Here is a 16049-nt window from a genome sequence, read left to right on the forward strand (position 1 = left end):
AGTGACATCAAAGTGACGTTAAAGGAGACTTTTCTCACTACTTCCTGCAGATAAACAACATGTGGCCACTTCATTAGTGCCTGATTTTCAACGTAAAGTCACTTTTTAAGGTGAAATAGATTTTTGTGAATCATTGCAGAGCGTTTTGAAGGTTTTGGTGAAGGATCAGATGTTCCTTCCTGGAGGTTGAGGGAGAGATTCCCGAGGCTTGAGAAGTGTTGATGAGTTGTGAAAACAGACCAAAGTGCAGATGTGGGAACTCTGCAGGGCACTGAGGGGGTGGGGGGGAGGGGGGTGAGGTCCTGGGGGGTGCGAGCCGGGCTATGGTAATTAGATCTGACCAATGGTGGCCTGGGGCTCGGGCCTGGGGGCATAAAAGGGGGGAGAGACCCCTGGCAGCCCTCAGAGTCCTCCCGTGTCCTCCTGAGTCCTCCTGGATCTGGTTCTTCCTGGTTCTGGTTCTTCCTGGATCTGGTTCTTCCTGGGTTCTAGTCCTCCTGAACCATGGACGCCTTCTCCCCGCTGCAGCTCTACTACGCCTCTTCGCCCGACAGCGAGGACCTGGGCCTCGGCGCCGACATGTGCGGCTCAGAGGAGGACGAGCACGTCCGGGCCCCCGGGGCCCCCCACCAGCCGGGCCACTGCCTACAGTGGGCCTGCAAGGCCTGCAAGCGCAAGTCCAGCTTCGTGGACCGCCGTCGGGCCGCCACCATGCGCGAGCGGCGCCGCCTAAAGAAAGTGAACCACGCGTTTGAGGCGCTGCGCCGCTGCACGTCGGCCAACCCCAGCCAGCGCCTCCCCAAGGTGGAGATCCTCCGCAACGCCATCCACTACATCGAGAGCCTGCAGGAGCTGCTGCGAGAGCGCGTGGAGAACCTTTACGGAGAGAGCGGCTCCGAGCCGGGGAGCCCGCTGTCCAGCTGCTCAGAGCCCACGGTAAGAGCAGGCAGAACACTACACCTCCAGGAACCACAGCTTATTGCACAAAGAACTGAATCTCTTCACATGGATCCGTCAGGTCTTTGGTGCAGGTTTTAAATATGTATAAATATGATTAAATGCATTAGATTTCACTGAGAAATCTGACCATTTCAGTCTGTATCGTAACATTTTAGTCGATATCGTACAAAATAACTTTAAAAAGTCTCACGATAACAGTCAGGGAAGCCGTGGGCAAACGGCCGACCGGGGGCCACATTCGGCCCCCAATCTAATGCACAAAATTACTCCATAAACTCACAAAATGACAAAATAAATTACACAAAAATTTTCCAGAAAACACACAAGACAATAACAAAAATACATACAATATAATAGAAAACTATACAAAAATGCACAAAATCATACAAAAACACAAAATAACTACAAAAAAGACAAACATTCAATTTTTTTTTCCTCAAAAAACCCACAAGGCATCAACACAAATACAGAAAAATGTGTATATAAAACTGTGTATTTGTGTATGAAATACACAAAAAATATGAAATAACAAAAATTCATAAAAATATACAAAAAACAAACTAAACATAAGAAACGAGAACAAGAACACGCAAAATACAATAATTATTTCAAAAACAAACAGAATGATTAAAAAAAACCAACTTTTTTTGCAAAAAACTCAGGACATCAACAAAAAAACAGAAAAATTACAGAATACTATACAAAATACACAAAAAAAACATATATTTTTTTTAAAAAATGCCTAAAAATACACCCAAAAAAGATAAAGAAATAAAAAAATAAAACAGGAATCAGGAACAAGAACACAAAAAATACACAAAATAACTACAAAAATACACAAACCTTTTGTGCGTTCCTGTATTACTGCTCTGATCAGTCATTATTCTGAATGCTGACGTGTAAGTTGATAATGTAACCCTCAGATCACATTATCATATTTTTGTTTAAAACATCGGTTTTACAAACATACTAATATCCATAAAAAGTTAAAATGTGAGTTGTGTATCTACATTTTATTTGTTTTAAAGTTCTTTAAAAATCATTCAAAACTTTCCTTTTTGTTGAAATAAACGAAAAACAATTCATATAAACTCAACAAACAAAGTCATCTTATGGCACTTATATTATATAAATAATTATGACAGCATTAATATGTGTGATGGGAACTTTGTTTAATGCTGCATTGTTAAGGAGAACACAGAGAATTGTCCAGGAAATTGGAAATTTCAAATCAAATATAATGAATATTGTGATTTTTACACATTTAAAAATAATTCTAAACATTTATGTACAAATTTCTTCTGTTTATGGGTTAATAAACACTTTTGATTCACACTTTCTACAAAAAAACCTTTAGTTTCATCAATCCTCTCACATATTAATGTGACATTCAAATGTAAGTTATTGAATTTGCATCACAAGTTGAAAGAAATCACAAAAAACAGTTTTGTTAAAGATCTTTTGTCCCTTTTGTTGCTCATTATATGTCAATAATCTATACATTATTGCACAGCTTGTGCAGCAAGCGTTAATATATGAATTATACACCATGGGCTGCTCTGAGTCCACGCTCAGAGCACACACACACACACGAGCAGGCGGAACACTACACCTCCAGGAACCACAGCTCACTGCACGAGGAACTGAATCTATTCACATGAATCCGTCAGGTCTTTGGTGCATGTTTCATGTCTGAGAAATGTTTAAATACATATACAGTAAATATGATTAATAACAGTTTGTAATAAAAAAAAAAAAAAAAATGGGAAACGGTGGTCCGGAGGGGCCACATTCAGCCCCCAATCAAATTTTGTGCGTCCCCCATAATAAATACACAGAATGACTCTAAAAAAAAATTTTTTTTTTCTCAATAAAACACACAACAACAAAAATACAGAAAAATAACAAAAAACTTGACAAAATGACAACAAATTACACAAAAATTTAAAACAACAAAAATACACAAAAATACTCAAAACATACAGTACGAGGACAAAAAAAAACCTGCCCAATGTTTTTCCAAAAAACACACAAGACGTCAAAAAAAAAAATACAGAAAAATAACAGAAAACTAGATAAAAGTACAAAAATTCACAAAATAAGTACAAAAACATGCAAAATGAACCCCAGAAACACACAAACTATATGTAAACAAATATATTGAAGGAGGATTTTTGCTTGTTCACATCACTCTCCACATTGTTTTTCAATTGTTTAACATTAAATTTCATTTAAACAGTAAAAAAAATAGCTTAACTTTATGGTTACTGTTGATATAAGTTGGGAAACACTGCTCCATCCCTCAAACGGAGTGTGTTGTATCCCATGGGGGCCACATTCGGCCCCCGATCTAATATTGTGTGGCCCCCAAAGTAAATACACAAAATGTCTCTAAAAACTCACAAAATGACAAAAAATAAATAACTAATAATAATTATAATAATTATACACATTTTCCCCTAAAAACACACAAGACAGCAACAAAAATATATTGAAGCAGTATTTTTGCTGGTTTGCATCACTCTGCACTTAATCCCTGACAGATTTTAGTTTTGGAAAACGTTCTAAATCTTTTTTTTTTGTTTCTTTTCCAATTAATTAACGTTAAATCTCAGGTAAACACACTAAAAAACACATTTAACTTTGTGGTTACTGTTGATATTCTAAGTTGGGAAGTCCTGCTCCATCCCAGGATCACTGATGTCTTTCCCACCACTGCACACTTTACAGCCCCCCATAAAGCCCCGCTCACCCCACCTGAGTCAGTCTGCCAGCCTTCTCCCCTCCACATTCCAGCGCTGACGTGCTGCCCTGCCAGGATTTTCTGCAGATTTACTGGCACTAAAGTGTCATCTTGCACAAACTGGTGTTGCTTCCACTGGTTCAATCGATTGGGCACGCTCTGGGCCAGGCAGGGATGTGAAATGAAGAGGCCTACAACTTTGGGATTTGGGATTTATGAGCCTGTTCGGGGAAAAATGAAGGCATGTTTTTCCCTCTTTTTCTGCTCCTTTATTAGTCGTAACACATCACATCTGCCTGTTTGTTTCACAGCTTTTAGGGCCAATCAACGATTACAGAACACATTATAAAAACCTCATTCCTTAATTAGTCTGGGAGCACTATTTCTCATTGAACTATTGTTTACCAAATGTTATTATGAACACATCTATAACACTGTTTATTATTGCCTGTTTGGCAACAACTAGGACACTGTTTGAAGTCAGTGAGTTGCTTTTATGGATACTTGTGCTTTTTTTTTTTGTATATTTCTAAATCACTAATTTGACTTGTGCTTCAGTATGTTTTAAAATAAATAATTTGTTACATTTCTACACCCAACCATTACTGAGTAAATTATTGTCATTTGTTTTTGAAATGATCAAAACCATAAAAAATGAAATCAAATGCATCACATCATAGCCGACCAATCAGATTACAAGTAATGCATGGCGCCAAAAACAGCATTGAATGGAGGTTATTTTCTCACTTTTAAAGTTCATAAATGTAGTTATACTTAGAATCTGAGAATTTTTATTATTTTGAATTGAATTCATTGGTGTTATTTTATTTTAAAAAGAATTATATATTAAATTTACACAGTTGGGACTTATAAGACTATAATCACTCTCTACATTTACTGAACATCTGTTTACATATCTACTGTATATATATACACTTTATTTTATTATTATTATTATTATTATTATTATTATTATTATTATTATTATTATTATTATTATTAATACCAGTGTCGTTTTCATTTCTATTATTATTTTTTTCTTCCTACGGGAATAACTGAAGTTTATTTTGATTCTTATTCTGATTGTACATTTTGACAAAGCTTTTATTTTATACAAATGCCTTTGTGGAAAATAAATAAAATTTTAATTGTGTAAGATTTAATCTCATCCTTTTTATACACGAGATGTTTACTGTATGCAAGGGAACCGTATCAAGATTTATTACCAAAAATAAACATGGGTATCTAGTAAATTTTACTGTGAGTACTATTTATTTGAGCTACTTTTTACTTGTACATGAGTATTTTTTCTCTGACTTACTTGTACTTGAGTACAATTTCAATCAGTACTTCTACTTCTAGGATACATCAGTACTATTTACACCTCTGTTTTTCTCTATCTGACTTTAAGCAACAACTATGCCTCTGAAAACCGTAAATTATGGACAAAAATGTACGTTTTTATTTTATTTAATTGTTATTTTGTATTAACTCTTGTGATCAGGTCCTTCAGTGTGGTTTATGGTTCCACCCTCATGTTTCCGCCCGGAGCATTTACTATGACGGACCGGTCAGAGCTGGTTATTTTACCCCGTAAATGTATCGTCTTTTGGAGATTAATCATAACATTTTGAGACATAATTTTAGCCATACATGTGAACACCGGTTATGACGTAATCTGATTCCACCAAAGTTGTAATTATTTTTTCAATTTACGGGGATTGGTTGGATGTTTACATCCGGGGATTTGAGAGTAACCTGACTTCCTGTTTCTCCTCCAGGCGGACGGAAGCAGTCCGGTGTGGCAGCAGCTAAATGCTAATGCTAACTACAGCAGCAGCTACACGTACACAAAGAACGGTGAGAGCCTTTAGCATCATAAAAAACTTTATCATGTCTTTACTTTAAACTTCATTTGAATCTAATCAATATGCAGTAGTTTTATTATTATTATTTTATACAAAATGTCAACAATGTAATAGTCAATAATGAATATAATTTGATATAAATGTAGGACCTTTATTGATTTTACAAAATGAAAGCTAATTTTGATTGAATGTTATTATTATTATTATTATTATTATTATTATTATTATTATTATTATTATTATTATATATTGACTGAGTTCAATTTGATTACATTTATTTTGACCTTTTATTTAATTGATAAATTTAAAAAAATATGTCTGTAAATGTAAATTTGCTTATTTCATGTCATGATATTTTAAAAAAAAAATGAAATGGATTTAATTTTAAAATTTGTAACGTGAATCTTTAAAAAAAAAAAAAGGTAAATTAATTAAAATGTTTTGATGAAGAAAATTATTTTTAGTGCGATACATTTGTAATTAAAATTGATTTAATTTTAAAATGTGTAATATGATTTTTTAAAAAGACTGTTTTTGTCTGTATGTATTTTGGTTAAAAAAAAAATAAATATATATATATATATATATATATATATATATATATATATATATATACATGTAATGAAAACAGTTTTGTGTGTGTCCCACAGACGGTGATAGAGTGGGCGGAGCCTCCAGCCTCCAGTGCCTGTCCAGCATCGTGGACCGTCTGTCGTCGGTGGAGTCAGCTGCACGGAGCGGTGTGGCCTCCTCTTCCTCTTCCTCCTCCTCTTCCTCCCTCTGTGAGTGTGAGCCCAGCAGGCCGAACAGCCCGGGGTCACGACCTGTGTATCACCACCTGTGAACTGTACATGTGTCTGTAAATATGTTATTATTTAGTCTGTTATTCTCTGTTCTGTGTCAGCATATTTAAATCGTACATTAATTACTCTGTCTTCAGCTGTAACCTGTCAACATTAAACACTCCGAGGTTTGGGACCAAATCTGCACTTCCTGTTCTTCTTCTTCTTCTATGTTTTTATTTCTTTTTTTTGCCATTTTGTGTCGACGTTTCTCCAGTTTTTAGATGCAAGACGAGCTACACACGTCAACAGCACTCACACAATCACTGAAGTTACTGCAGCGTCACAACATGACTCAGAAAAACAAGAAAACACAAAATGACCCAAAAAATGCATGTATTGACTCCAAAACACACACAAAAAACACAGAACATGAGTAAAGAAATATACAAGCCAGCAACAAAACTACACAATTTAACACCAAAGAAAACAGAAAAATACCCCAAATTACTAAAAAAAACATACAAAATTACACAGAAGAAAATTAAATACTAATTATTACAAAAAACTGCACAACCTAACAACAGAATATACTCATTTACTAAAAAAGACACATAAGATGACTCCAAATATAAACACAAATTGACAATGACTTAAGCACAAAATGACAGCAAAAACACACAAAATGACTGAGTAAAACAACCCAAACAATGCACGTAATGACTCCAATAACACACAAACTGAGTGAAAAATATACAACTCAGCAACAAAAATACACAAATTTACTCCAAAAACACAAAATAACAGAAAGAAACCAAAAAACAAAAACGACTTAAACAGAAAATGACAGTTAAAAAAACAAACCCAAAATGACTGTGTAAAACAACAAAAACACACAAAATGGGAGAAATATATACAAACATGCAACAAAAACACACAAACTTACTCCAAAAACACACATAAATGAATAAAGATGAGAATAAAAATTACTTCAACACATAATTAGAGCTAAAATACACAAAATCACTCAGAAAAACAACAAAACCAACACAAAAAATGAGTAAAAATATACAAACCAGCAACAAAAATATACAAATTTACAAAAGATACTGCAGTGTGTGTGTGTGTGTGTGTGTGTGTGTGTGTGTGTTCACCATATGCAGGCTGTCATTAACACCTCTGCCTTGAAAACAAATGGCCTCTAATTACATCTGTTGTGATCCTGAGGAAGAGGAGGAGGCTGGCCTCAATCATCATCATCATCATCATCATCATCATTCACACAATAATCACTGTGTAATGTGACACAAAGAGCTGAACTACCACATGGTGGCGGTGTTTCAATGAGAGTTTATTTCACTTCCACTGGTTAGAGTTAATTATATTTAATCTCCAAAACAATAAAACATTCATGTAGGTTTATTAAATAGAATAATAACAATCATTTTAAAAAATCTTTAGATTTTATGATTATATTACAAAAATTCACAATATTTAAATAACGTGGATTACAACAACAGACAAAGAAAGTTAGAAAAAAAAAAAAAAAATACACACACATATATATATATATATATATATATATATATATATATATATATATATATATATATATATATATATATAAAGAGCTCCACTCCGAGCTCCTCACTCTATCTCTAAAGCTGAGCTGTCAGGATGGGGTTTTATTTTGGAGGGCAGGCAGGAAGCTCGCTTCCTCCTGCTAATTGATGATCGATCACCAGCTGCAATTGATCAGCTGCTGAGTATAAATGAGGAGGCTTTGGTTCACTTCAGTGCTGGGACGTTTATTATGGGTTCTCACTTGTTTTCTGGGCTTCATGTCAGTAATTCCTGGATTCTATAACAAGTGTTTTTTTTGGTCCTTTTGGACATTTTCCTTGTTTTACTTCCGCTCTGTGTTTTTGGGTTTTACCTTTATGTGTTTGTGATTATTTCTGCCTCCCTGTACTGACCACCTGTGTGCTGCTTGTCTGATCAGGCCTCAAAAACCAATAAATATTGATCTGCACCTGCACGTGACCTGAGCCCTGTCCAACGTTTAGGTTCTCAACATGTGGGTCAGGTCCCTGTAGAATTTTGCAGTTTTGTGAGAACAAACTTTTGTTGTTAAGATAAAACTTTGTTTTTGTCGTTTCATGTTTTTTGGATTTGTTTTTATTTTTTTGACATATTTTTGTTATTTTGTGCACTCTTCATTTTGTGTGATTCTTGATTTGTGTGTATTTATCGTTTTTATAATTCTGTTCTCATTTAGTGTGTTTTTCTTGTCATTTTGTTTATTTTGGAGACATTTTGATCCCCCCAAAACAAACTTTTATTCTCAAGATGACATTTTTATTCATTTTCTTTTTTTTTTTTTTTTTAACAACGTTTTGTTGTTATAGTTTTGTGTATTTTTGAGCTATTTTGATATTTGTTTTGTTTCATTTTGTGCAATTTTGTCATTTTGGGTGTTTCTTGAATTGTTTTCGCACTTATTGTTTTGCATATTTCTGCTTTAATTTTGTGTTTTTTATTTTTTTTTGACATTTCCTGGGTCATTTTGTAATAGTTTTTTTTTTTTTTTTTTTTAGTGTTTTTGTCCTCATTTTGTGTAATTTTATCTTTATTTTCCCCTCTAATGTTGTTACATTCTGTTTGTTCCACCTATTCACATCACAAATTTAAAAACAATTTAAAAGTTTATAGTTAATAAAGGCTGTTTTTGGGACCCTGATGGAAATATGACAAATGTCTTTCCATTGAACTTAATAAGATAGAGAACCCCCAAAGAACAGAAAATCAGGAAGAGCACATTGTACACAAGCACATAGATTTATTTATACAAATATATTATATATAACAATTGCATATCAACAGTTTTGTTGCCAGACGAGACCATCTGTGTCGAAAAAAAGTGATTCAGAAAGAGTTCCAACGAAGATACAAAAACGGACACAAGAGTTTGTGGAATTTGACACTGAAACACTGGAACGTTTGCTTTTTCTGGAGCACAATCGTGACTTTCTGTGTGATTTCATTCATTGTTTACATTAAATCAGAGAAACAGAGTGTTTGAGAAAAAGATCTACTCGTCAAAACAAAAGAAACACAAAAACGAACACAAAGAATCTGCAGAAATCTGAAAACATCACTGAAGGATAAACAATCAAACACGTTTAGTTTCTTTTGACAAAAATGATCGGAAACGGATGTAACGTATGTTTAAAATAAGAATCTGCGTAAAACTTTTAATAGATCTCTGAAAAATAAACAGCTCTCGCATCATTTTTTTCTTCAACCGTAAAATTCTCCACAACATTCGGTTAATCTGTCGGGATTGATTGAAATGTCTGTGACATGTAACTTCACGGTTATTTCAACGCAGTCTCGCTCCAAAGCGTAGAATAACTACGTTCGTCCACTGCGCAACGCGTAGATTTCCTACGAATCATTTGCTCAGTGTTTTCAACGGTGCATATGGCAGGTCACGTGACCACCTCTAAATGTTCAATCTAAATGTTAAAACTGTTACATTTAAATATAAATGTTAAAATCTAGATGTTACATTTAAATTTAAATGTTAAATCTAAATGTTAAATGTAAATGTTGAATTTAAATCTAAATGTTGAATTTAAATCTAAATGTTGAATTTAAATCTAAATGTTAAATGTTAAATCTAAATGTTAAATCTAAAAGTTAAAACAAAATGTTACATTCCAAATATAAATGTTAAATCTAAATCTAAATGTTAAATGTTAAAACTAAATGTTACATTTAAATCTAAATGTTAAATCTAAATCTAAATGTTAAATGCTAAAACTAAATGTTGCTTTTAAATCTAAATGTTAAAACTAAATGTTACATTTAAAAATAAATGTTAAATGTTCAATCTAAATGTTACATTTAAATATAAATGTTAAAACTAAATGTTACATTTAAATCTAAATGTTAAATGTTAAATCTAAATGTTACATCTAAATGTTACATCTAAATCTAAATGTTAAATCTGAATGTTAAATGTTAAACCTAAATGTTACATTTAAATTTAAATGTTAAATGTTAAATATAAATGTTACATTTAAATATAAATATAATGTTACATTTAAATGCTAAATACTATATTCAAATGTTAATGGTTAAATTTAAATCTATTCCGTCTATCATTCCCTCAATGAGCTTTTATTTTGGTACTTCCGGTGAATTTGCATATTAGCTAAATATTTAGTTTCACCTGTAACATTTGGAATTAACATTTAACATTTAGATTTAAAGTTTAGATTTATATTTTAACATTTAACATTTAGGATTTAGATTTAGCATCTGTTCAAAAACAACACACGTTTTTTAAACGTGGTTTGTTGCTAAACGTTATATACTGTAAGTGCCCAAAAGGTCTTAAAAATAAATAAATAATAAGTTTTTTCTTCCTTAATAAAAACTGGGATGTGGTGGTCACGTGACCTGATGTACGCCTCGTAGAAAACACTGGACAAATGATGCGTAGCATTTATACGCCCTCAGAGGCATACGTAGGAAGTGAGACTGGGTTGTTATTGCACAGTAATTATTATTGTAAATCATTAATCTCTTCAAATGGCACCGAAGACCGGATTTAAACTGCATGGAATATACGCTTTTATTGTGGTCATGTACAAAGAGTGAAGGGCGTGTGTTATTGCTAACGCTAGCAGATAGAAAACCGTTTCTTGCTACAATATAGATAGAAAATAGAAAAGAGTTTCTCCGAATCGGGACGGAGACGGGGTAAATAACGAAAGCGAAAAAACATATACGCAACGGGAGCGACAAAAACCAAACGACGAAAACACAAGAGTCGGCGTAGTGTAAAATAACCCTATCGTCAAAATAATCCTACGGTCGACAATGGGCATGCGCACCTGGCGAACTGTGCATGCGCGTCCGTCGTGTTGGATACCACGTCAAAAAAAAACAGGTGTCAGAGATGGATTCCCAACGTCCTGTCGTTGATGATGGTACATTAGCTAAAGAAAGGTTAGTGTAGCCAAATATTGTACGTATATGTGTAAATATTTATTACGCTATTAGTGCGCATGCGCCCATAGAATTATTTTACGCTACACCGGAACTTTATCAAAGGTACAAAGAAGAACTCAGAAAAGGGTTCCAATGGATGACTTTGGGCAAGACGAATCTTTAAAAGCACCACATTTCCCAGACTTTGCCTCTGGTTTCTGGTTTCTTGCTCGGTCACAGCTGGTACGACCAAGAAGGAGAGCGAGTTTTCTGGTTCTACCTCAGAGATCTTCAACACAAACACGGTCTGTAGATATCTGTGCTTCTCCTCTCATCCTTTACTTCGCCTTCTTCTGGAACCTCCTGCAGACGAACAAACGACAAGAAAAACAAGCTGAGAGAAACGTTTGAGGAAGAGTAGGCGACTGATCCCCTAAAACAGACATAGGCAACAGGCGGCCCGGGGGCCCACATGCGGCCCTCGGTCTAATTTTATGCGGCCCCCAAAGTAAATGTACAAAATGACAGAAAAATAGACAAAACAAGAGCAAGAATACATTAAAAAATATAAAGAATTACAACATTGCAGAAAAATTCAGTAAAAGATAAGAAAAAAACCCACAGAAAATACTCCCAAAACACACAAAACTACCAGAAAAATGAACAAAACGACAACAGTAATACACAAAATTACTCAAAAAAATATACAAAATTGCAAAAAATGACAACAAAAGAAAAACACAAAAAAATGACTCCGCAAACCCACAGTACTAACAAACAAGTAAAACGACAACAGAAATACACAAAAATTACTCAAAAAAGAAATGCAAAATGGCAGCACAAATACACAATATGACTCCAAAAAACATATATTTTAAAGGAAAAATACACAAAAGGACTACAGAAATACACAAAAAGCTTCACAACGGGCAAGATAACAACAAACAGAATGAGAAAAAAACACACAAAATTGCAATAAAAACTCTTTGTTGTTTCCTGTGTTAATGCTCAGATCACTCATTATTCTAAATGCTGAGTCATGAATGTTGATCATGTGACCCTCCGATCAAACAAACACATTTTTATACCCTATGTATGTTTCACTCAAAAAAGTTTGGAAAAAAGAATAAAAAATGAAAGTATTCACATAATGAAACACTTTTGGCATACATCTCTTACGAGATTTCTGAACTGAATCTTTAGATTATTTGGACAGATGTGGGCATCAAAATTGACAGAAAAATACCCCAAAAATTACTCAAAAAAAACATACAAAATTACAAGAAAATGCACAGAAGGAAATGAAATACTAATTATTACAAACAACTGCACAATATTTACTCAGAAAACACATAGATGACTCCAAACATAACACAAAAATGAGAACGACAATGACTTAAACACAAAATGATTCAGGAAAACAACAAAAACACACAAAATGAGTGAAAAAATACAAACCATCAACAAAAATACACAAATGTATTCCAAAAACACACAAAATAACAGAAAAATACCCAAAATGAATAGTAAAATAAACAAGAAATTAATGAAAACACAATGAAATAAATAAAATTAATTGAATTAATGAATTAAACACAAAATGAGAGCAAAAATACACAAAACGACTCAGGAAAACAGCGGGGGTCGCAAAAACGTATTTGTTTGATCGAAGGGCCACTATAAACATTCTTGTCAGCATTTAGAATAATGACCAATCCGTGCGTTAATACAGGAAAGAACTAAAGAGTTTTTACAGTAATTTTGTGTTTTTCTGTCATTCTGTGTATGTTTGTTGTTCTTTTGCTACTTATGATTGCAATTTTGTGCATTTCTGTTGTCCTTTTGTGTATTTTTCCAGCAAAATTAATGCTTTTTGGAGCAATTTTTGTGTATTTTTTGTTGTTGTTTCAGTTAATTGTTAGTCCTGTGGGTTTGCTGAGTGGTTTTTTGTGTTTTTCTTGTCTTTTTGTGTACTTTCGTTGTTTTTCTTGTCTTTTTGTGTATTTTCGTTGTTTTTTTCTGTAATTTTGTATATTTTTTAGAGTAATTTTGTATGTTTTTTTTAGTAAATTTGTCTGCTTTTGTTAATGTTTTGTTTATTGTTGTGTGTTTTTGGAGTTTTTTCATGTTTTTCTTTTCTTTTACTGTATTTTCCTTCAATGTTGTAATTCTTTGTATTTTTTTTATGTATTCTTGCTTTTGTTTTGTGCATTTTTCTGTCATTCTGTACTTTTACCTTGGAGACCACATAAAATTAGACAGGGGAGCTGGATGTGGCCCTTGCTTCTTTTTACACTGTTTCTGCAACTCGTGAGTTTTTACTGAAAAGCGTCAGCGTTCTGCCACCAGAGACGAAATGACCCAACATCTTATCAGGGCCATTAAGAAATGGGCCGTTTTATACAAACGGTGAAAAACGTTGTGCCAGCAGGAGTTTCTGGAGGATCAGCAAACGCTTCCACATTAAGACGATGAGTGAGCAGCGCTGGGAATTTATCAGACTCATCCTTTTAAAAATGCATGAAAAGCCAGAGTCTGCATCTGAACTCAGTAATCAGACGCTTTGATAACATCACACACAGGAGGAGAGAGATTATAGATGTAACAGGAGGTTACAGAAGGGTTTGATCTGTAATTATTAGGAGTGAGTAACTTCTCTTCTACATTTAGATTATTTAGGACAGACGTGGGCACCTGTCTGTGGCCCATGCAGGAGTCATTGCAAAAAAAGAAGTCCAAAAACACACAAAATGATGAAAACATTACACAAAATTACTCAAAAAGACATTAAAAAGTTATAAAAAATTTGTAACAAAGGAAATAAAATGCAAATTATTATAAAAACTGCACAAAATAACAACAAAAATACACAAATAGAATATTCCAAATATTACATATTCAACAGGGGAAAAAAATGAGAATGAAAATGACTTCAACACAAAATGACTCAGAAAAACAACAAAACGACCAAACACACTCCAATAACACACAAATCAAAACAGAAAAGCAACAAAAATACACAAATTTAGTCCAAAAACACATACAATGACTGAAAAAAAACAGAAAAACAACATTTAGATCATGTAAAATGTTAAGATAAGTAATAAATAAATAAAAAAAACTATTTAAAACAAAAATTACTCAAACACAAAACCACAACAATAAATACACAGAATGACAAAGAACTCCAATATAGGCTACAAAGTGACAGCAAAAACCCAGACATTTACTCAAAAAACCGTGTATGAATCCTTAGATTGGTCATTAATCAAAAAGCTGACTTAATTTTCTGATAATGGGACCCTCGGGTCCTGTATTGGTGTTTGAAAGGGTTGAAATACTGGTGAAAAAGCGCATCGTTTCCATGGTAACAGGAGTGCTGGTTCTGTTGGTGTCCCTGACCCCGCCCGCCCCGCCCATCCCCTGAAGGCGATGAAGCGCCTCACCTACGACATGTGGTTCTGCTGTGAGCTGAGGTTCAGCTGCTGCTGCTGCTGCATCAACAGCTGCTGCTGCTGCCGTCGTCGAGCCGTGCGTAGCTTCTCAAAACGCGCCTCCATCTCTTCCAGAACTTTGGGCGTGTAGCGCACCACCAGCTTCACGCTGTCCTTGGCCGCCTTCAGCAGCTCCACCGCCTTCTCATGGTGCTCACCCTCCACGCTCTGCAAAGAAAGCACCAACACAGTTTAATTCACCTCACACGTGACACATAAACGAGTCATTTCAACAGTTTTGTCCCCAGGGCCGGCCTTGACACCAAGCAACCCAGGCGGCCGCCTAGGGTGTCATCTGCTGGAGGGGAGCCAAATAGCACCCCCCCAAAGACAAAGTTCACTCTTTCCCAGGGCATCAAAAGACCTAACCCTGACTGTGCCCTAGTTTGCACTTCTACGTATACATAAAATACAGAACATTTAATTTAGTGAATATCCAACCAATAAGTGACAGGTATCAGTCCCAACAGGATCATTCTCTGTGTTGGCTCTGAAATGTTGAATCTTGGGAAATCTTCATCTTTGTGAGTATTAGGTTGTTTGGAATTATTACTTTGAGGAAGTTTTGCAAACTTCATGGTGTTTCCATTAGCCGCTAATGCTGTATTTAGCTAGCTGGTACCATACGTCCGCTTTTACCCGAACATTTTCACTTTTCCGGTGTCATGTACTGAGTTCACGTCGTACTGAGATTGTATGTGCGCACATGTGCACTACCGAAAAATGCTAAAAAAAACAAAAAAACATTTTTCTTTATTTTTGTTTTCAAAGTGAACGGACACATGTTTTATTTGTTTATTGGATTATGTTAGGGTTAGGGTAATAGTCTCAGTATAAAGATAAACTCAGACCGTGACACCGGCCAGACTTTAAAGTGTAAGTCGTACACCGGGTCTTTGCTGACCTGCCACTAGGGGGAAATTCAAAAAATGTCTTGGTTATGGGCGTGGCTCTTAGTGTAGTTAAAACACGGCCATTCACAGCAGCCCCGCCCCCACAGCGCTCCACAGTTCCACATGGAGCTGTCAATCAATGCTCACTGAGAGCTGTGAGAGGACCAAACCACTGCCATCTTTTATAAAAGGGGCGGGGCCAACAGTGACAATTAGTGATGTCACTGATCTTATTTTACAACTAAAAATGCTAAATTGAAATACTTGGTTTAAAATGTGAAGAGTGGGACTAGGATCAATAAACTATA

General features: G+C 34.7%; 2 protein-coding genes across 2 annotated transcripts in view; one reads left to right on the forward strand and one right to left on the reverse strand.

Annotated features, from left to right (window-relative positions):
• Window positions 1–335: 335 nt before the first annotated feature.
• On the forward strand, window positions 336–6536 carry myf5 (myogenic factor 5). Its single transcript, XM_028449673.1, has 3 exons — window positions 336–936; window positions 5485–5563; window positions 6222–6536. The coding sequence occupies exons 1-3, from the start codon at window positions 505–507 to the stop codon at window positions 6413–6415; spliced, it is 705 nt and encodes a 234-aa protein (XP_028305474.1). The 5' UTR covers window positions 336–504; the 3' UTR covers window positions 6416–6536.
• A 4062-nt stretch (window positions 6537–10598) lies between these two features.
• The window catches only part of lin7a (lin-7 homolog A (C. elegans)), a 49709-nt gene continuing 44258 nt past the window's right edge, over window positions 10599–16049 (reverse strand). The window contains exons 5-6 of the mRNA XM_028451247.1: window positions 14801–15016; window positions 10599–11717 (exon numbers count right to left, since the gene is read on the reverse strand). Coding sequence (XP_028307048.1) covers window positions 14801–15016 — 216 coding nt within the window. The 3' untranslated portion in view covers window positions 10599–11717. The remainder of the gene's footprint in view (window positions 11718–14800; window positions 15017–16049) is intronic.

This window comes from Gouania willdenowi, chromosome 6 (assembly GCF_900634775.1).
Source record: "Gouania willdenowi chromosome 6, fGouWil2.1, whole genome shotgun sequence".
Lineage (NCBI taxonomy): Eukaryota > Metazoa > Chordata > Actinopteri > Blenniiformes > Gobiesocidae > Gouania > Gouania willdenowi.